The sequence below is a fragment of the Hoplias malabaricus genome, chromosome 16 (assembly GCF_029633855.1).
Source record: "Hoplias malabaricus isolate fHopMal1 chromosome 16, fHopMal1.hap1, whole genome shotgun sequence".
NCBI classification, from domain to species: domain Eukaryota; kingdom Metazoa; phylum Chordata; class Actinopteri; order Characiformes; family Erythrinidae; genus Hoplias; species Hoplias malabaricus.
Window position 1 is genome coordinate 12911930 of NC_089815.1, and position 23577 is coordinate 12935506.

Here is a 23577-nt window from a genome sequence, read left to right on the forward strand (position 1 = left end):
AGATTTCAGGAATAAACACTCAGTTCTCTTCCACATTAGGACCATGGTGTGATTAGTATTTAAACCCTGCATCTGTGCACGAACCCATGGCATGTAGTTTCACATGATACAATTAATGATCGCGAAAATGATAGATCCAGAGTGAGTGGAAATCTGGCGTGCCCACGAAGCTCCATCGCGTTACGGCTCGGACACATACAATAAACTAAATCCTTATGCATCACAGTCATGGGCTGCACTGATGGGGTCATGTCGTGTGGATGCGTTTAATAAATAATTCTGTTCACTTCACTGACTTTCTTTGACTTCTTTCACAACTCACTCTGGCACACAGAAAGTCTGTCTGTTACATATTATGGAAAATAATAACCCAAACAGTGTTTCTCTAAATATTCTGATTATATTCTCTTAATTATACAGACCCTTTTCTACTCAAATATTCCGAGATTTTTCTCAGAATTATTCAGAGAATATTCATTCATTCATTCATTATCTGTAAGCACTTATCCAGTTCAGGGTCGTGACAGGTCCAGAGCCTACCTGGAATCATTGAGCGCAAGGTGGGAATACACCCTGGAGGGGGGCTTTCGAGAATATTCATTAAATAAATTCATTTTCTATTGCAGAAGCATAATCTCACTCTGAAAAAATTTTGAAAAAAGCATCCTTCAACTCAAGTGGAAAAAAAAATAAAGAAAAAATCCTGACTAAGAAATAATTATTTCCCATAAAATGACCTGTTCCACAATTATTGGCACACATTGTGTGAGTGAATGTGTGAGTGTGTGTGTTGCTCTGTGAAGGACTCCAGGGTGTTTTCCCGCCTTCCAGGTAGGTTCTGGACCCACCGCAACCCTGAATTGGATATATATATATATATATATATATATATATATATATATATATATATATATATGAGGTGTTGGTGTTCATTGTGTTGGTACGAATGGATCAGACACAGCATGATGGGGATGGGGTTTGCATAATGGCAACCAGCAGACTTGGGTGAGGGCTATGGAAGCTAGTTTTGATGTTTAAACAAAAGGATCACTAAGCAGGCTCAAAATGGAATTCAAGACTGATAAACTCTTTTTTTCACTGTCTTGCTTTCATCTGAGTCTCATTAACTGATATTAATGCAAAATAACAATCATGTTTCTGATAATTGTAGCAGTAAATGCGGAGAAGTGTTAGCATGAGATGAATTAATTAAGCTGAAGTCTGGGAGAGATAAAAAAAAAATCCAATCGACTAAGGGGAAAAAGAGAAAAGGTACATTCTAATACATAAAAGAGAAACACAAAATATACTGTGGTGATTAGTTTGAGGAATTTAAATCAAGCAATGATAGCTAATTATATTAAAGAACCATTCTAAAGATATGCTTCCAACGCTAGCAGAAATGGAAAAATAAAATTCCAAAGAACACTTAGTATTCTGATGTGGAATAATGAATAAAGCTAAGCAGAAAACAATGAGCACATAACTACATCTCAAATCCCACTACAAATTTTGCTCCAACCAAAACAGCACAGGAGCCAATGGTGAGCAGCATTATCTTTTGTCTCTGTGAACCAAGTGCAGTGGAAGTCTTTGAAGTCCTTTTATATTGGATAGTGCTCCTGCAACCATTCTCCACATTTAAATATCAAAGAACACCTGGCTGACTGCTGAATCCAGAAAAAACACACACGCTCTCAGGCCATGGTCTGATAGGCCCGTCAAACTATTCCATTCTCAAATACCTGAGAGCACCAGGCGAAACAGGCCCTAAGCATGAACAGCTCTCCTATCTGAATGTCAAAACAGTTACTCTGTGCTGTTTTTTTTAAATCTTTAATACTGAGGTGAAAAAGCAGGAATTGCTGCCACATCACCTACTCTCCTGACATTACTAAGCACTGTTGCACTTACTGATATAAATAAAGGACATATTAGGACATATAATAAAGGATATATTTAATGTCTACCCCACACTATAGACACCCCAAACATAACAACATTTTACACTGATCTTTCTGGGAGCTGATTGTTGTTAATTGTGTAGTCCCCACACTACACAATCTGCACTAAATGAAACACCACACCAACTGCTACACCCACAAGACCAGGCAGGAGCTTCTCACAAACAATCAAAAAGGTGTATACAAAAAGCGGATGGCAATGAAACCATAAACCTAGTTCTGCTCTCACTGGTTTTACATGCATGAAGTTAATGTTGCATTTCACACCTCACTGTTGGAGTCCACCCCACACTAGAGGATATTGCGTCTTAATATTGAGCATGTCTCATATTTTCATTTTCATAGTCAACATCACTGTTAGAAAATCAGACATGTAAAGATTTGATCATGAACTCCACACATCACTTCTTGTTGGGAGAAATGTAGATACTAAAGGCAATGTCTACAATTGTAGGGAATAGCTGTTCTCATGTATTTAGGTTTCTTTTATGATGGAATCATAGGTTTCAGGAGGAACAAATATGTCTGTTGTTTGTATGTGTGAGGTCTAACTGTAAGGTCTTGTTTACTGTCCGAATTGCCAAAGCAACTTATTTGTTAGTTGAGTGATTTAGTTTTGTAGCGTTTTGGTCTGTGTTTACTATCATTTTTTTATTAGAATCGTAAATGTCACCTTTAACTGTAAAACTGTAATGTTAGGTATTTTAGATGATATGCTCCTAAAGAAATAAAAGCTGTTTATTTATTTATAATATGTACTGTTATTAATACAGTATAAAAGATCAGATGTAAAATGATTATAAATCAAATAAAAATGTTGTATATTGTTCTACACCTTTGAAATATCAATGCCTTAATGAATTAAAGATCTAGTTTGATATTATGTAATGCTTTAAATTTTTCAATAAAGTATATTTACTGTATAAGCAAGTATAAGCAGACGTGAATATACATAACCATCTTGGCTGTGTCATGTACATAGAACAAACTCGGTGTAGATATGGGTTTGCCTGTGGGAAAAAATAATGGTGATCATGAAAACCCTGTTTACTGTGTTAAACAATATGTTCCAAAGACAATAAGTATTTTTTTTTTCTCCTAAACATCACTCAGGTATTCAAAATGCAAGTAATGCACCTAAGATAATAATCTTCTGCAGCTACTAAACAACATAAATTACAGACAAACCATAGTACAATAGCAGACAAGAAATTAACTTACTGCCATCAAATGCATAAAAAATCTTGCAAAGTTTGGTTGTTTGTGAGGAGGCTCTCAGTCTTGATGGCAGTGAAAAGGGCAGTGTTTGATTGCATGTAGCTAGAAATATATTTTGACTGCTTAAATGTTCAAAGTTCAGAGACATTATTTGTAAGAATTCACCTGATTAGACTGAGAAACTTTCATTCCAAAAAGACTAGAAACTATTTCAGTGAATTCAGCAATAAAGGTAGCTTCTTAAAACAACAAACAAAAATATTTACACGCTGATCAATTTTACTATAACCATTATGTACATACTTGCTCACTGGCCGCTGTGGGGACAGATTCTTTATAAGCAAATTCCTAAAAGGGAGACAATAATTCAGAAAGTTGTAAATATGTTCTCTAATCAACCTGTAGTGTAGAATGAAAGTCAACTGGGGTTTGCATACCTTTCCTTGCCTTGTTTTCTCTTGTTCTGATTCCTTTCCTGCCATTTCTTTCTTGCTTTTGTCTACTATTCTACATGCTTCTTATGTTTGTTTTTGGTCCCCATGTGCTTGGCTATGGCATGCTCTTTTGTCTACGTTCTCACACCCCTGTGATATCTCCTTCTAATTACATTCCAAGAGTTTTGTGTTCCTTGAGGTCACATTATTTCTTTTAATGTTGTAATGAATGTAATGAAAACCCAAAAGTCATTATCTCAGAAAATCAGAAGAATAAACACAAAACACTTTCAAAGGTTTCCTAAGCCTATAAAATGGTCCCTTAGTGTGTTCAGTATTCTACACAAACATGGGGAAGATTTCTGACTTGACAGATATCCAGAAGGCAATCACTGACACCCTCCTGCTGTATCCAAGCATATTAATGTAAAGTTGAGTGGAAAATTGAGGTAGAAAAAGGTGCACAACCAACAGGGAAAACTGCAGCCTTGAAAGGAATGACGAGAAAAGGCCATTCACAGATTGGGAGAGACTTGCAAGGAGTGGACTGCTGCTGGAGTCAGTGCTTCAAGAGCCACCACACACAGACGTATCCAGGACATGGGCTACAACTGTCACATTCCTTGTGTCAAGCCACTTATGACCCAGAGACAATGCAAGAAGTGTCTTACCTGGGCAAGGAGAAAAAGGACTGTACTGCTGTTCAGTGTCCAGAGACTGAAGGAAGACTGGTTTGGGGAGCCATGTCATCTGCTGGTATTGGTCCACTGTGTAATATCAAGTCCAAAGTAGAGTCCAAAAACACATGTTGGTAGGTGAACTGGCTTCTCAAAATTGTTCAGATTTATGTGTGAGTGAATTTGTGAGTGTGTGTTGCCCTGAAGCTCCCTCCAGGGTGTGTTCCCACAATGCACCCAGTGATTCTGGGTAGGCTCTAGACCCACCGCAACCCTGAACTGGATAAGCGGTTATAAACAATGAATTAATGAATTAACATTTTTGTATTAAAATAATTTTTTAAATTGGTCACATATAATATTCAAATGTTCTGAGATAATTACTTTTTTCATTGGTGGTAAGCCATAATCATCAACATTAAAATAAATACTCTGTTTGTAATTAATCAATATAAGATGAATTTCACTTTTTGAATTTAATTACTGAAATAAATTAACTTTTTGATGATATTCTAATTTACTGAAATGCACCTGTATATGCATTCATTATTTCATTGATCATTTCTTTATTTCTTTCATGTTCCCTCTTTATGTTTATGTTTTGATGGTGTTTTCCTGTTTACATTTACTTCTGCGAGTGTATGGACCTTCTATGTTTCTTCGTCCTTGCACTCTCTGCACTCTAGACTTACAACAATAAACTGCAGGATACTACTGGTACCAAAAAGATGTGCTACAGCTGAAGCCTTTGATTATTTGCTAACCATTATGTGCAATATGCAACTTAACAAATTAATATTCACGCTACATTTCCTGCAGGGTCCTGTAATTATTTAAATTATATGAGCATTTTGGTTCATATAACAGTGCTTTCATTAACAAAATACATGTTGTATTTTTTCATAATTAATATTTTCTAACAGTATAAATAAATATACACTTTAACACAATACATTTATACTTATTTTTTATTGTTAGAAAGAAATTATCATGTAATTATTAACACAATACATTTTTATAAAAACACACTAGCTAAAAAGCCTTTTTTAGCTTGGTGCTTCTAATACAAATACATCCCAATAATAAATTTCAAATTCTTACAACTTTGTTTTTTTGCTTTAGATTAGCACTTGAGCAATCTTGGCAGTCTAAATAAAATAGCAGTCTTTTAAATGTGGCAGTGTTTTAAGGTGTCAGGTTTTTAATGTGGTAATTTATTTGAGGTAGCATTCTGGCAATCTATTTCATGTGTTCGCTTTTTTGATGTGGCAGTCTAAATATAATGGCAGTCTTATTAGGGTGGCAGTATTTTTGAAGTAGCAAAGAATTTAGGATCTACAACTCTAACTTTATAGCTGTTAAGCAGGTTCTAAACAAAATAAAAAAATAATAATATTGTGCTCTTCCAAGCCAACTTAAGGATATTGTAGAACTTTCCAATAAAAAAAGGAAAAATAATTACAACATTCCATTTCATTCAGCTGTTCCAAAATATCACGAAATAACAAGTAGTTAGGAAATGGACCATTACAACGCTGCATTCTTTGAAACCATGCTCTGTACCTTAATTTGGCCACTTTAAAAGAATCTCATTGTGCTTTAACCACTGAGCACTATAAAAACACAGAAAGTGGAGAAAAACAGAGGCTTCCTTTATTGAGCAAAAACATTGTGAGTGTAGAGGCAAGGGAAAAGTGCAAAGCAAAAAAATTTTATTTTGAGCTGCCATGACCACAGCAGAGCACTTGTGTGGATATTCTGGGTGATGGACAGGGCGTGTGCTTGAGGTTTAAGGGGGCAGACAACAAAGAAATACAGGAGCCGAATGCTACATATCCAGACTTTCTGGACCACACCCTAGCTGAGGTGTCAGTTTTTAGAAGCCACTGCTGTGGTCTTCAGTGTGAGATAGAGGTGATAGTGACCTGGTAGCTGGATAACTACTTCCACTGAGGAGCTTCAGGAGAGATGTGCTGAATACAAACAGCACTGTGGGACTGTGAGAGGGTCATTAAAAAAAGAATTATGAGCATAGATCTAGGCTTAGTCTAGGCAGATATCAAGATTATAGGAATGCAAAAAGCATTAAGGCTATAGCTGAAAGAATAAAGACTTAAAGCATTTCGAAGCGAAATGTTTTAGTGTAAAGAGGTTTATACAGACACTGATCTGACTGTTGGACTATTTATTTATTAAAAATTTTCATCAACAATCCATGAAATGTGCTCTGAATGCTCACTCAGAAATCTATCACTGCAGTGCATCAAAAAATTTAAACCATCAAGTAGCTTCTTGTATACAGTGATAGAAAACATGGTAGCACAAATAGACTTCCCATTCATTTTGCTGATCACTTTTACTTTGTAAGGTGTGGATGTTTGTTGCAAGTAATCTACTATAAGTACCAACTCTAAACACAACAACACACCACAGACACACCACACAGGCCATGGGCTTCATTACAGCAAACAAGATTTATTCACAACCATTTTTTTCCACTTGATTAAAAATGCCTCCTTCATGTGTTGATTTATGAGAGTAGAGAGAAAAGAAAGATATATATATGAATGAGAGAGAGAGAGAGAGAGAGAGAGGACAGAGGGAGAGGAGAAAGGGACAGAGAAGGCAGGATGATGACATCATGCTTTTAGAGGCAATGAGGTGACATCTAACCACTTTGTCTAAAGAAAAAGAGAGAGCAAGTGAGCACAAGAGAAAGAGAGTGGGAGGGAGAAAGGAACTCCTAACTGGACTAGCATTGCAGATAAACATTCCAGGAAGTAAAATAGTAATAATGATTCATAATCACTGACATGCTCTGCACTTCCAGAGAAAAAATAAAACCTTAAAATATATTGGTTTAAAATATCAGGTAAATCTAAAACTCTCTAATGCTGAGAATTTCTAGACATGATTGGGATACCATGCAAAAAGCTTGATTTTGCAAGTGCAACATAACAAGCGTTAAACATGAAGCTGTATGGTGCAATGCTCTATATTATCAGTATTTCAAAGTAAATGTCATGAAAATGTTTAAAAATATGTTGCGTGGCCCTCTCCTGAGCACATAAAAAACAAATAAAGATATCTCTCTCTCTGTTTCTCTCTCTCTCTCATATCACCTGAATTAGCCACATTTACGTCTGAATTCACTGCAGGGAAGCCTCCTCCTCACTCATTCCCTTCCTCTCTCACTCTGTTTTGTTTTCCTGGTGTGTCTCTAAACTCATCTTAGGGGAGAAATGGTGCAGAACAAATCTTAACTGTGAGCTTGGGAACATTAGAAAGAATGCACACGTAGAGCACAGATGAAGAGATAGAGGACAAAGAACTAAACCAATAAAACACCTAAGACCCCATCTCTAATACTTTCCTCCCCCCAAAAGGGTGTATCCACTAGATTGTGTGAGATCAAGTGATGGCTTTTTAGAAGCAGATGATTACTAATCCAGTACTATCCAGCACAATAAAATATGCAGAAGAAAGAAAACATGTCCACAAAACTTTTTATCTGATGTGATGCTGAGTGTCCAGGTGTTTAAACCAGTCTAAACATGTTTTCTGAGTTCAGTGTCTGTTTATTCTTACCCTACAAGAAAGTATGTTTTATGGTATAATGTACACTATAATGCATGTTAATGTGTTAAGGGCATCAAATTCCAAATTAACTTAAACTTACAAAATCTATCAATTTAATAAATGTTTAAAACAATTAAAATTTTTGACTTATTTTTACTAGATTTTACAAACAAAAAAAAATATTCCAGATATTCAGAACATCATGGTTTCATGGTATCCTCTGAAGCTGAATTTTTCACACATTACACGTTCCTGTTTAATTCCAGAATCCCAGTGTGAGGGCTATACACACTGAGCCCAATATTTTCAGTCGAAAAGAAAAGAAAAAAAAAAACGATGCGACTTTTACCATAATGAAATCACACCAAGTCTGACACCTATTTTGGTTTCCTTCAGTAGAGGCGATGATGAATGTATCATTTTACTTTTAAGCACTGCAACTAAGCGCCACACACACTGGGTTCACCCCATTCAACAGAAAAGACAATAACACAGGGAGTTCCAGAAACTCATTCAGGATCAAAAGCTGCATAACAAGCTGTTCCGAAGGTATTTCCATGGGTTAGTCGGTAAGTTTGAGGTTCAGCTTCTGCATGATGCTACTCTCTTTAAAAAAGACTATATATTCTTTTCACTAGTATGGCAGTGTGTTGTTTGTTTTGTAAGCTTTTGTGCTCTACCATTATATTGATACTCATTTGTTTGTTCTGCAACCATGATATCCAAGGTGACTGGTCAGCCTGATTTAACGCTTCCATACAACCCGGAAAATAGAACAGGCTCTAATTGAAAAATTCACACAGCATCGCAGTCCCTCAGTTTCAGACTCAGTGTGAAAGACACATTTAATATAAAAGTTTGAAAAATTTGACATGCGTGTCCTTAAATGTCAGAGTTTAAAAAAGGGCTCTAGACAGTCTGATAAACAATGAGTACAATCATTACATGCTTTGCTAGACTAACATTCGTTATGAGTGTAAATGAGAATTATTAGACTAAATAAAGGTTTCAGCTAGACTTACACAATGCCAAAGAGCCACCAAGCAGTGGAGACAGCAGCAGTCCACTCAGAGTCAGCAGGGTGGTCAGGTAGGGCAGACGGCCGGCCAGCATCATTCTGCAAGTGACCTTTGATTTGGCTGAAGTGCCACAGCCACAGCCCTACAACAAGGATAGGGGTAGGGGTGGGATAGGGTGGGGAATCGGCACACTGGACAGTTGGAACTCCTGAAAAAGGAAGAAATATAAAAACAGATGTAGATTACTGAGGTTTTTTTAGTCACTTTTAAAATAACAAATAAATATGAGACGGCATAATTCCGGTATGTTCATTTAAGTGCGAATCCAGCAATATTTCATATATCACTTTAGTGCATTAAGTTTTAAAGCTAATTAATCATTTTACCAAATTTGACTGCAAATTCCACACATAATTCACTCTTTTTACAAAGCTTAGTGATGTATTAGCAGGTTTATCTTTACAGTCCAGAAAGCAGATTTAATTTTCTCATAACTATTCAAAAATCATCAGAAATTCAATAATATTATTTATATAATATTATTATAAATTTAAAAAAAATGTTTCCTCTAGCCATTTTGTCATGCATATCACACTGCACATTTATCTCCCTCCCATAAATACAGGAAGATACAACGATATACTCTACTAATATAAATATAATTCAATTGTGTTGATCTTACATAGATTCATTAATTTTACACTTAAATATTCATTATTAAAAGCCTCAGTCTTACGAAGGGACAATGTGATTAATTGTGATTAACTTCAGCAAACAGTATGATAAATTAGTTTTGTTATTTTTCAACAACACTAGCCATAAATCTTCCCAGTTAAGGTTATAGGAACGAGACATCTAAAAGAGCTTAATGAAAAGTGCCTAAATCATAGACTATTCAGTCGTTCATTAATTTAATTTTTTCCACTGCAGCATTTTTATCATCAGGGGGCCAAAGTCTATTCCAAATCACTGGGCACACCCTGGCAGCATCACACCCTGGACAGGAAGCCAGTCTTTCACTGGGCATGCAGTCCCATAGGGCATCCATACATATTGGCTTACCAATATGTATTTTAGGACTATGGGGAAAAAACACAGAAATTGTGAAAACACAACAAACTCAAGGACAATCTACCAAGGCAAGGGTCAAAACCAGCACCATGGAGCTGTTATATCACCATACCCCCTGATAGAGAGTTAAAAACTAAAAATATGCTGTCTGGTGCCTAAGACATTATTTATGATAGAGCTAAAAAAAAAAAAAGGTCTAGTGCTGGGTATTGGGCTGGGCAATTAATCAAAAAAATTAATCAAAATTGACACTAAGAAATTCTAATCGATATTGATTATATAGATTATTTTTATTCTGTTATGTCCCCACTGTGTTCATGTATTGTCCCTTTAAAACCATCGTACCAAGCTGTAGTCATGTGAATCTGCCCCTATCTGAAATACCAGCCTAAACGCAGAGGCCGACCGAGTGACTCAAGCAGCTCGTACCATAAAAAACCACAGCATCTGTGGTGTTGATGTGCTGTGTTTTGAATATAATTAAGACGACACTGAACAAAAAGTCAAATGTAACACTGAGAAAAAAACAACAACAATCACACGTAGTGCTCAAAAAAACAAGAGATAAACAAACTCTTTACATTAGAAAAAATATCCCATATTTAATACTGGAGTATATGTAGAGTACAAGCCTCGTCAGTGAACTCTGAGGGTCAATAATGCAAAAACAAGTAAAAAAATAAGTGTTCATTAATCGTAATCATGGTTAAATGTACAATTCATTGTGATATTGATTTGCGCTCATATCGTCCAGCCCTAGCATTTCCACATTAGTATTGCGTGTAATACAGGCTTGCATGGACCCACAGTCATAATCAGTTTTCAGAGGGTGGCACTAAAGTAGTGAAGGAATCTTATGGCATGACAGCTTCAGTGAAAATGTAGAACTTTTTACCTAACACATTTTTCAGACAACTTCAAAACTCTAGGCTAATTTTCACAAATTATTTAAACCAGCTCCACTCTGTTAATGTTATCAATCTTCCGTTATTTATTTTTTTTTTTTAGAAGACTTTACCTTCATTAATTTACAACATATTTAAACAAATAAGAGGTATTTAGATATAAACTAGCGAAGGTTGCTTGTCAATGGTTGTATTGCACTAGAAGATATTCCCAAATATCTTCATTAAATGACAATATTTAAACAAATAGCATTGGCACACCTAATTTGTTTGTTATATATAAGGGCGGCACGGTGGCGCAACAGGTAGTGTCGCAGTCACACAGGTCCCTGGAGCTTGTGGGTTCGATTCCCACTCCGGGTGACTGTCAGTCAGGAGTTGGTGTGTTCTCCCCGTGTCCGCATGGTTTCCTCCTACAGTCCAAAAACACACGTTGGTAGGTGGATTGGCGACTCAAACGTCTCTGTAGGTGTGTGTCTGTGTTGAATGAATGAATATATATATATATATATATATATATATATATATATATATATATATATATCAACAAACAAATGAAATCATAATATTAATTTAGCAAAGTTTACTCATATATATGATGTGAATGATTACTTTACTGTAGCACTTAACATATCGTGCCAGTGTAAACTGTTCAACACACACACACACGGCCACAACTTTCCTTCCCTTCCAGCGGGTAACTTCCACACACTGCTCACTATCACAATAAGCTTTTGTGCTTCATCCCCTGAGATCATCACTCACCACAACGGCTGACACACACACTTATGGGAATGCATACACACTCACATGCATGTCAATCTGTTCCTCTATTTTGAGGAGGACCACTGCAGTATGTATGACGTTTCCTCAGGGTTTGACACTCTGTGTGTGTGTACAATCCTGACAGGCTCTGTGTAAGTGTCAAACGCTAAGAAACACCCGCATTCAGCAGCACTAAAAGAAAACGCTGTGGCTGTGCCTATGTCTGAGTCGCAAGAAGTGAGGGCACATAGTGGCATGGCTGGGGCCAGACAAGAGGTCTGGTATGTTAGGGGTGATTTATGATGTGCTTCTGAGGCCACTGTCAAGGCTTCAGTCTGCAGCTACAGGCACCAAGATAAAAAGGCTGACAAGGTTTTGTACGACAGTGTACTCCAAAATGCACCCTACTGGAAGACTACATTACATATAGTCCAAAACTAAGCCTAAAAAATCTCCATCTTGTTCAATTCACAAAGTTGGTACAGAGCCCTGTTCCCATTATTCCACTGAAACAATAAATCAAATAAATAATAAAGACACATGGTGCCTAATAAATATTCCCAACACTGAAACATCAAGAGCAATACACAGGGCACTATTATAGAGAGCATTATGACATTCCTTTCATTGGAGCGCTTTTCCCCTCATTGGAAAACTATATACAGCTTTATACTACCCCGCCACATATGAATGAATTTGCATAATGAAGCTGTGTCCTGAATATGAATGATTAAGACCAAAACCAGCTCTATTGCCTAATGCTATATGCCATTATGATCTAAAAATTGGCACTGGGCATGAAGATGAATAAAACCATTATCTTTGGTTTAAACCGACATACAGTCTACAATGTCTGAATAAGACCCAAGTCACAATTACCAGTTTTGATCCCAAGTCGAACAAATATCCATCCAAAACTAAACAAATAAATAAATAAACAAACGTTTTATAAAAAAAGGATGTTTGAACTGGTCTAATATGTATATGAAACACAAGTGTCAGTAAATGGTAAAAAAAAACCTACATATGCTAGGATTCTCTCTCTGCACATGGCAGATAAATGGCTGAGAGAGATCTCCAAATATATATTTCGGCTCCATATGTGGTTAATATTAAAATATTTTTGCTGATTCAAATTACTTAAGGTGGAACTAAAACCAAATTCTGGAGACCACTAACTGCATGAATGTAAATACTGGCAGAAAGTGCTAGAAAATTAAACAATTCAAGTTACAAATGAGTTTTTGTGGTAATTCAAACAGTGAATTAAAAATATACAGACAAGTTAAATTTCAGCCACATACAAACCACAGCCATTTTATTTTTCCTTTAAAAGATTAAAAGATGCTGAGCTTCTGAACCTTAACAAATAAGACAACAGCAGATTCCCAGAATCATTGACATTCCCTTTGAAAATGCAAACATACAGTACTGTGCAAATGTTTTAGGCACCAGAGATTAGAAAGATTTAAAAAGCTATTTATCTGAGCAGTAAGTGTTTATTTGCTAAAAAACAAACAAACAACAAATAACACCCAACATTAGAACAAAACAAAATAACATTATTCTAGTAAGTGTGGTATTCTGTGTGCGAATGTGTTGGTTTAACTTTTTCCAAATGTCGTCTCGTGGCAGTCCATATTATTTGAGGTTATCACATTAGTTTTACTGGTTAATAAATAATGATTTAAAATAATGTGTGCTGTTGATCTAACAAAATCAAGGAGAATCTGAACAAAACATTGTTGCTCAAACATTGTTTTTTATATAAATATATCATTGCTGTCTTTAAACTGTAACTTTATAGGAAAATAAATAAAACCTTCTCAGCTTTAAATGGAAGTCAATGTAAAAAAATGAATTCCAAGTAATTCTGGAGAATTTCTATTGGCGCATTCTTTATAAAATGATCACACAATATGACGGATAGCTGCTGTATTCAAATGGAAATACATGTTTATCTTTTTGGACAGCACATATATATTAAATGTAATTTGCAAAAATGCTGCTGGCTGAACAACTCCGAAACCTGATCACAGATTTCATCATGACCTTAGGTTCATGTGCTGCTATTGATTACAGCAAAAAGAGTGTGTAACATGTGACATAGTTACTGGTAACACTGTTATCATATGGGCCTACAGAAGTGCAGGTATATAACCATTCACACTTGTGCATTTCACAGCCCTTTCACACTTGTGCATTTTTAAGCACTAAAATTTCAGCAGGTTTCCCTAGAGGAGAGAAGCAGATGGTGTTCCACATTGGTCAGCCACTCATCTCACTGTTGATCAGTGGCTCAAGCCTCAGCACTCCGAGCTGGGAGAGTAATTACCTCATGCAGCTTTACAGGTGGAAAAAAAGCAAAGTGACTGCAGCCTGGAATATCAAGGAGACTCCAAACGAACGCTTAACTACATGATTCCACCTGACATTCTAAAACTCGACATGCCATTGATTGGATGAATTAATGTGAAATTGGATTTTAGTGGCCACTGCATGGCCAAAAGAAAAAAAAAAAAAAGCTAACTGGAGAAGAGAAGAGCTGGACAGCTTCTGGTGACATAAAAAACACACACAAAAAAACAAAAGAAAATCAACAATAAATTATTAGTTAATAGTTAATATTTAGTTAATAAGTAATAATAAATTAATTAATTAATTATTAATTAATAATAATTAGTTAATATTAGTAAATTAATAACGATGCAAAAATAGTTTCATAATCAAATTGTTATAATGTCATGGTCATTGTTAGAAGTTGAACCAATGCTATATCTGCTACTATCAGACAGATCACATGCTGGATAGGGAATAAAATGGGGGGAAAAATTATGGAAACCAACAGAAATCCTGTTATAGTAAAGTGTTATATTAGTTTGGGTCTACATTTATATGCTCATGATATAGCCTATAGATTTTAGAAACAGTAATGGGACTGAAATTTTGCTGATTAGTCCCCAGAACTTGCTGGAAATATTGGGGTAGGGAGAGTAAAGAAACCACACTCTCCTTCATCAACATCCACAGCTGAAATGCCCTTGAGCAAGGAACTTAAACCCAACCAATGTGGTTGATTACATTTCAGGGCTGTGTGTTCTTGCTGCCCTTAACCACGCATCATGTTAAAAGGGTATTCTGGTCAAAATAAAAATGTAAATAACACAATGTATGCTATAAATTATAACGCCAAGTTCCAATTTGTTTTGTGTTTCTGTTCCTCATGTGCCTTTGCCCTGTAATTTTTGTTATGTTTTGGTTTGTGTTCTCTGTCCTAGCACTGCCCTGTACTGTTTGCGTGGACACTGATTTCTGAGTGAGTTATCACTACATTTTAAAAATCATTTGCCTCTGTCCCTGGCATGTCAGTTTTTGTGTTTATGATTGTGTTATAATGTTTCACTATTGTCGTGTCCCATATTTTTTTCTCAATTTTAAAGTTTGTGTTTTTCCTTGGATGTCTGTGTTTTATTTTCTTGCTCTTAATTTGTGTTATTAAACTACAACAACAACCTTTCTTAATTTTACATACATCTGCTCTATTCATGACATGAACTTGCCTATTTGCCTGCTACAGCTGTGCCACACAATGCCTCCATAGAGAGGGTTTTATGGGTGTATGTTTAGAAAAAACACTTTCTCATGCTGTATTGATAATGTGGAAAGGATTTTGGAAAGAGTGCATATAATTTAAATACTAGGTGCACAAATAAGTTTATTTTCTTTTAACAAAGTATTAATACTATGTTTATGACTTCTATCGTTATCACCATCCTTAAATCATCTAAACCAAAATTAACACATATATTATCCCCAAGAATACTTTTTCCTTGATAGAACTCATAATGAGTACAGGGACAAATAAATTCATTTTTAGGTTGTTATTTGTTGAATAAAATGTATATTTATTTTAATTTTTAATACTACGCAAGCCCATAAAATAAAAACAAATTAAAAATGTTGGAATTCTGAATTACAATTATATGATACAATTATCTTATTTGTACAATTAATAACAAAAGATGTTACTACTAACAAAATAGCAGGCCCTACATCAGTGCATATATTCCTCAACAGTGGTTTTGGATGATGTTATTCTTGTAATGCATTTAGGGCATTTTATTCAGAGAATATTGATTTATAAGTACAAACAGGTTTTAAATTCTGTCAAACAACTGAGGCAGGGGGATGCATTTTAGGGATACAGATTTTTCATTATGTGAGAAATAATATATTAAATGCTACTGAAAAATATGATCCCCATCTATATGATGCATTGTTGCAGAGATACAGAATATAACTAAATAACTGAGCTATAAACAAATTTTTCATCACCATATCACAGTGTGGGGGAACATCATCAGGAGCTCAGCTGCATTTGTTTAGTTTGAATACAAAATCAAATTGGTGTTAATTTGCCCATTTCTGCATTCCTTACTTACCCTCTGCCTGCCCCTTCAGTGTCTGGGATTTTTGTTTTTGTTCTTGCTTTTCTTGTGAGTTCCAGCTGTTAGATGTAATCAACACCAGAAGAAGAGACAGAAAAGAAAGAGAGAAAGATAGCTAGAATAAAAGTGTGACAGGAAATAAGAATGAGAGGAGAAATACAACAGACTGACAAGAAGACTAAAACAAGAGAAAGAAAGAAGAAAAGAATGATGGAAAGAGAATACACCACTGAAGATGAAAAGAAAGAGAAAAACAGAAACTAGTAGGATAGGAGAAGGACCACTTTAGGCGAAATGAGTTGAGAAATACAAAAGAGACCAAACAAACCTCTGCAAACCTATATGAACCAAAGTTAATTAGAGAAAATGAAAAGAAAAAAAAAACACACTACATAATTCTGGCTGAGGGAAAGAAAAATAAACAACATGTTAGCCTAGTTGTCTTTAAAAAAACAAAACCTGAAAGAAAATGCTTAGCTTTGCAAGAAGCTTTGGTGTTTCCCTCCAAAACCCCCAGTTCCTGCTGCAGAAGATCAAAACATATTTTCCCTATTCAGATTAAACACTGCAGGAATGTTGGGTAATGACATGACATGGGTGCAGATAAAACATGCTCAGTACAGACCACTGCAGCAGAGCCAGTGGTGCAAGCTGTGCTAATGTTAGCATTAGCATCAACGTTAATATGAGTTATGATTATGAAATCTACAGTGATGTTTGTCCTGAGGAAAGTAATTGCTGGCATGTGGAGGAATGCTTCTGCTTTGGACTTTACAGACCTGCACTACTCTCTCTCTTACTTTCTCTCTCTGTGTGTGTGTGTGTGTGTGTGTGTGTATGTGTTCAAATGAAAGATACAAATTCAACGTAGAACCACTAAAACTAGGAATGATGCCAGAAACACATAAGCATGTGCAGATATTGATAAATTAATTAAAAAATATTTATATATTAATTCCTGAAAACATTTTCAAGACTTTCGACTGCTCAACATATCAAACCCGTATAGAGACCTATATTGTACTCAAGTACATTGTACTCAAGATAGGACAAAATGTTACACTACAGTAATTACATAATTACAGACATAATTCAGGCATAAATTTGGCTTCTGCCGCAATTTTTAGCTATATGATTTTTGTTTGGGGGGCAGGTAGGGTCCATTTTTTTCTAATACAATATTGAAAGAGGTGCTGGATCCTAAGATAAACTAATGAGAGACAGATGCACACAAACACACAATGCTTCTGCACATCACAGAGGGAATAAAAATAGATATGTATACAAGTGTCATAATTCAAGCAAGATTAGATGGCTTGTTTTTAACAATATGATCCTGACATTTATACATTAAAACAGTGGTTTCCCCATCTTCTCCACAACAGAAAAATAGATATTAAAACATTTGTTCTTTTGGGGGAAAAAATTCCAGATTCTGTTCATTTTTTCTTATATTAAGGAGAAGGACGAAAATTATATATAAGTGTAACATAATAAGTAACCAAGTATGTACAGGTTATAACTTTTAAACATTTAAAAAGAACAGCAAAATGACAAATGTACAAAAGGGTTAAACATGTTTGCGTACATGATCACCCTAGTAACCACAGAGCAGTAAGAAACAAATTACCACTTATCAAATTATCAGTGTAAAAACTTGATTTTAAAGTTAATAATTAATAATAAATTCAAAGCAATTAACCAAGTAAGCGTCAAATACAGACATTTCATTTTGGTTTTACAAAATCCAGGCTGAAATAAGATCTGTGTGGTTAAAGACTTTTGCTGATTAGTCCCCAGAACTTGCTGGAAATATTGGGGTAGGGAGAGTAAAGAAAATAAAAATGTAAATAACACAATGTATGCTATAAATTATAACGCCAAGTTCCAATTTGTTTTGTGTTTCTGTTCCTCATGTGCCTTTGCCCTGTAATTTTTGTTATGTTTTGGTTTGTGTTCTCTGTCCTAGCACTGCCCTGTACTGTTTGCGTGGACACTGATTTCTGAGTGAGTTATCACTACATTTTAAAAATCATTTGCCTCTGTCCCTGGCATGTCAGTTTTTGTCAGTGCTTTTGTGTTTATGATTGTGTTATAATGTTTCACTATTGTTGTGTCCCAAATTTTTTTCTCAATTTTAAAGTTTGTGTTTTTCCTTGGATGTCTGTGTTTTATTTTCTTGCTCTTAATTTGTGTTATTAAACTACAACAACAACCTTTCTTAATTTTACATACATCTGCTCTATTCATGACATGAACTTGCCTGTTTGCCTGCTACAGCTGTGCCACACAACATAACAAATGTTAAAGTTAGTGTTATGTATCCATGGTGTTAAACATGGTGTAGATTTATTTATTTTACATATATACCCTAAAATGATATAGACCCTGTGTAATAGGGTTAAAATAAGCTAAAGAACTCTTTTTTAAATTCTTTATCATTGTACTTAATTGGATTGATGAAGCAGACAGTGTTAATACTGCCACTCCGACAGATAAAAGTAAGGCGCCACCATTAAGTGAAGTGAGGCAAACGGGCCTAATTGTGCATAAAGTGACTGTTGATTGTTCTTAATGTGGCTGTGAACGTAGCAGGGGTGAATTACTTCAGCCTGTCATGTTCCTCTAAATCAGGACAGACGTCACACTGTGGATCTCCAGCATGGATATTACTGTACTGCAGGCCTCAACAAAACACATCTGGCCAATTAAGCAATGGACACAAAACCGGCCACATTAGGTTGAACCCAGGGTAGCATGGTATCTCAGCCTTCAATACCTCTTTCACTGATAAACTGCAATATTAATCTCCATAATTTCTTCCATTTACTGAGTGCCAAGTACAAGGTCAGAATATTTTAGAGGAGTCACGTGATTGACTGAACATGATGGCAGCTTAGGTTTTTTGCTCCCGGCTAGACGATACCAAATTATTGTTTTTTTTTTCCTGTCAGACGATTTTAGGTTACACCCAAGTGCTGGTACAGTTATTTTGGTTCGATATGGCAACGAAATCTAAAAGCTCCCGCTCTGATATTGAGTCAATAACTGAAAATGTGTTGGAAAAGTTACTCGATAGGCAGCGGGACTATCTGGAGCCACGGCTCTTACAGATACAGCAGATGGCAGGAGACACCGATGCTAAGCTAACTGCGATTCAGGCTAAGCTGGATGTGCTGACGACTGGCATTGAAACGATACACTCCAAGGTGAATGCGATGGAGACTGTGGTGGAATCCAACTTGAGTGCCATTAAGTGTAATCAAAAAGCTCTTCAAGCAATGGAAGGCAAGTTAGCGGATTATGAGGACCGTAACCGAAGGTGCAACATTTGAATCATCGGCCTGAAAGAAGGCATTGAAGGCACTAACGCTACCCAGTTCCTCATGCGTTCACTCCCGCAGTGGTTCCCCTCTTTATGTGGTTCCTCGATAGAGATTATGCGCCCTCATCGGATTTACAATGAAACAGCATCTAAACGTGGGGAGAATCGCACGCTGATTTTCAACGTTTTGCGGTACACGACCCGTCAAGCCATACTGCGCGCTGCCAAAAAGGAGCCTCTCACGCTGAATGGCCGCACCATCCGCTTCGCGCCGGACTTTATTAACCATACAGTGATGCGACGGCATGCCTTCTCTCTTGCCATGTCAACGGCCCGAGCCAAGGGGGTGGAATTCTTCCTACTCTACCCAGCCACATTGAAGATTAAAGAAGGAGCTTATTTTCGCTCCTTCACGTCTTCCAATGAGGCAGAGGACTTTTTGAACACAATACCCAATTCGTCTGCTGCTGTTCCCCCTTGACTTCAGACTCTGGGTGAGACCGAAGCCCTTCAAAGTTAACTTGTGTTAACTAGCCGGTAGTTACTGGTTATTCTAGTTTTTGCTACACCCCGGTTAACAGAGTCAGTTTGCCTTTGTTTTAAATGTTCTACTATCTCTGGGTTGTGGCTACCTTGGTTAACACACAGCTCTTACACTCTGATGGGAATTTTTTCTGTTCTGGTTATTTTTCAAGTTTTGTCGAGCTGGAGTCACTTTTGCTGCCCCATATTCAAATTTGGTCACGGACCATCTGTGGTTTCTTGTTAAACTGGTGTTTTTGTTTTTATGTAAATTGTGCCTATTGAGGGGAGGCTGTAATGTTTGCAGTGTATGTTTGTATTTTGTGCTGTTTATTCTTTATTTTATTTTTATACAGGTTACTTATTCAAAGGAGAATGAGGGTTTGCGCTATGCTCTGAGAACAAGCGTCTTGTGGCATTTGATAGAGAGTACTGTGTCTCCATATTTGTGTTCATTTTATTTAGTTCGGTGGGCCAGATGCATACAGACACATCAATATTCACCTTTATATCAAGATAAATGGGTCAACTTAACTTCTTAGTTTGGAATTGTGTGGGATTTAACGCCCCCCATAAACGGGTCAGTTCTCTTAATTTATTACACCAAAAACACATAGATATCGCGCTATTACAGGAGACACATATCCTGAGAGGCGGCACGGTGGCGCAGCAGGTAGTGTCGCAGTCACACAGCTCCAGGAGGTTGTGGGTTTGATTCCCGCTACGGGTGACTGTCTGTGAGGAGTTGGTGTGTTCTCCCCGTGTCCGCGTGGGTTTCCTCTGGGTGCTCCGGTTTCCAAAAACACACGTTGCAGGTGGATTGGCGACTGGAAAGTGTCCGTAGGTGTGAGTGTGTGAGTGAATGTGTGTGTGTCTGTGTTGCCCTGTGAAGGACTGGCGTCCCCTCCAGGGTGTATTCCTGCCTTGCGCCCAATGATTCCAGGTAGGCTCTGGACCCCCCGTGACCCTAAATTGGATAGGCGGTTACAGATAATGGATGGATGGACATATCCTGAGATCTGATATCAGATACTTGCCAACAAATGGTATCACACAATTGCTTTCTCGGCTTCTGATAGTAAAACTAAAGGGGTAGCTGTTGTTGTTAGACGCAGTCTGAAGCTTAAGTTATTAGGCACATGGGCAGATGATTCAGGTAGAATTGTGATTGCTAAAACAGAAATTTTTAACAAGAAAGTAGCCTTCCTCTCTGTGTATGCCCCTAATACCTTTGATAAATCTTTTTACGATTTAATTACGCAAAAGATGCTTGACTAAATGGATTATGCATTTGTGGTTGGAGGGGACTTTTATGCTGTATGGGACCCCAAATTGGATAGCTCCAATGTATCAAGATCAAGAAATCAGGATCTTGCCACAGCAGCATTGCAGACTTGGGCCAATAGCTTGGGTCTGTTGGACATTTGGCGATCAATTAATCCCACTATGCAAGATTTCTCTTTTTATTCTGCCCGGCATCAATCTTTTTCTAGAATTGATTACTTTTTCACCTCTCCGTGGCTTCTGCATAATGTTAACCAAACTAAATTGTTGCCAGTAGCATTATCTGATCATAAGGGAGTCCTTTGCTCAGTTTCTTTCAACCAGGTGGTTAAACGTGCAGTCAGATGGAGATTCAATGCCTCTCTATTGAAAAATCAGGATTTCATATCACAGTTCATAGCAGAATTTGAGGAATTTATTGCTTTTAATGATGGGTCAGTAGAGGATCATCGGATACTATGGAATGCAATAAAAGGTTTCATTAGAAGCTTCACTATACGATTCTCTTCTAATCTGTGTAAAGTCAGATCTATGAAGTTACAAAATCTAGAAGATGAGTATCAGAGATTGGACTTAGAACTACAACATAAATTCTCTGAACAGGTGGCGTTAAGCCGAGATCTGGTTAAGAAAGAAATAAATGATCTACTTAAACAGCACGCTGAAATTCAAATACACAGAACCAGACAACGGTATTATTTTCAGGGTTCCAAGCCCAGCCACCTTCTAGCTATGAAAATTAGATCAAGTGAACAATTTGCAGATATATCAGCTATTAGAACACCAAATGGTAACATTACTGCAGACCCACAAAAAATTTATGATACTTTTAAACATTTCTACTCCAATCTTTATAAAACCGAAATAACTCCAGATCAGGATAGAAGTGATGAGTTTTTACAGAAACTTGATCTTTCTCGATTACCCAATTTAGATTCTATTAAATTAGAAAATCCTATTTCTATGGAGGAATTGTGATCTGCAACATTTGCTATGCAAAGGGGCAAATCACCGGGGCTAGATGGGATTCCACCTGAATTTTATGCTACTTTTTGGGAACATATTAGCCCCTTTTTCTTAAGGATGATTGAACACTCTATGGAAAGGGGGTGTTTTGCTAGGGATGTCAATACAGCCTTAATTTCTTTGCTCCTGAAAAAAGATAAGGATCCTGCCGACTGTGCAAGCTATCGTCCCCTTAGTCTACTAAATTCTGACTTAAAAATTTATGCCAAACTAATTGCCCATCGTCTACAACCCCATATTGCATCATTTGTTAACCCTGATCAAACAGGTTTTATTAAATCTAGGCTCGCATCTGATAATGTGAGACGTCTCCTCCATATAGTCGACAAAGCAGTTGACATCAAGACGCCTGTGGCTGTTTTATCTCTTGATGCCATGAAAGCTTTTGATAGACTAGAGTGGTCTTTCTTATGGTCAACACTCAAATTCTTGGGGTTTGGAGACCGGTTTATTCATATGATCAAGGTTTTATATGCTAACCCCTCTGCATCAGTATTAACAGGACAAATTTTTTCTTCTCTTTTCCCTGTATCAAGATTGTCACGTCAGGGCTGTCCGCTTAGTCCCTTGCTTTTTGCCCTTTCCCTTGAACCCCTTGCACAAATGATTCATCAGTCTTCTGAGGTGATCCCCGTTTCTATTCACTATACTCAACATCATGTAGCCTTGTATGCTGACGATGTCTTAGTTTTTATAGGAGATCCATTACAATCTGTCCCTCATCTCCTGTCTATCTGTAATGAATATGGTCATATCTCTGGTTTTAAAATCAACTGGTCCAAGTCTGCTCTGCTACCTTTAAACGAAGCAGCTGCCAATACACCTCCTGTGGCTAATGTCCCGGTGGTTCAGAATTTTAAGTATTTAGGTGTGGAAATTTTCCCTTCCCTTAATTACATTGTCAAGCACAATTGCTCTACCATACTCAGCAAGGTATGTAAGGATTTGGAAAGATGGACAAATCTTCCTCTTTCATTGCAGGCCCGTGTATCGATTGTGAAAATGAATGTTCTTCCCAGAATTAATTTTATAAGTTCAATGATTCCCCTTCCTCCTCCCTCTGATTATTGGGAAAAACTTCATTCTGTTACGTCTAAATTTATTTGGAGGAATAAGCGATCTCGTCTAAAAATGTCCATTCTACAAAGGCGACGAGAAGAAGGTGGTTTAGCAGTTCCTAATTTTAAGTTATACCACTGTTCATTTTTGAGGCCAGTGTTTTCCTGGTTGGACTCTACAATTAGTGTCGCTTGGCACCCGATTGAGCAAAATGCCATAAATCCTTGGAAACTGGAGGATATTCTCTTCGCAAACTTTAGTAACAAACAGTGCCAACTACG

At 36.7% G+C, this 23577-nt stretch overlaps 1 protein-coding gene across 5 annotated transcripts in view; it reads right to left on the reverse strand.

The window, feature by feature from the left end:
• The window catches only part of ptprsa (protein tyrosine phosphatase receptor type Sa), a 403088-nt gene that overhangs the window by 209649 nt on the left and 169862 nt on the right, over window positions 1-23577 (reverse strand). For all 5 annotated transcript variants that reach the window (XM_066647371.1, XM_066647370.1, XM_066647369.1 and 2 more), the window contains one exon: window positions 8895-9099. In XM_066647371.1, coding sequence (XP_066503468.1) covers window positions 8895-8988 — 94 coding nt within the window. In that variant the 5' untranslated portion in view covers window positions 8989-9099. The remainder of the gene's footprint in view (window positions 1-8894; window positions 9100-23577) is intronic.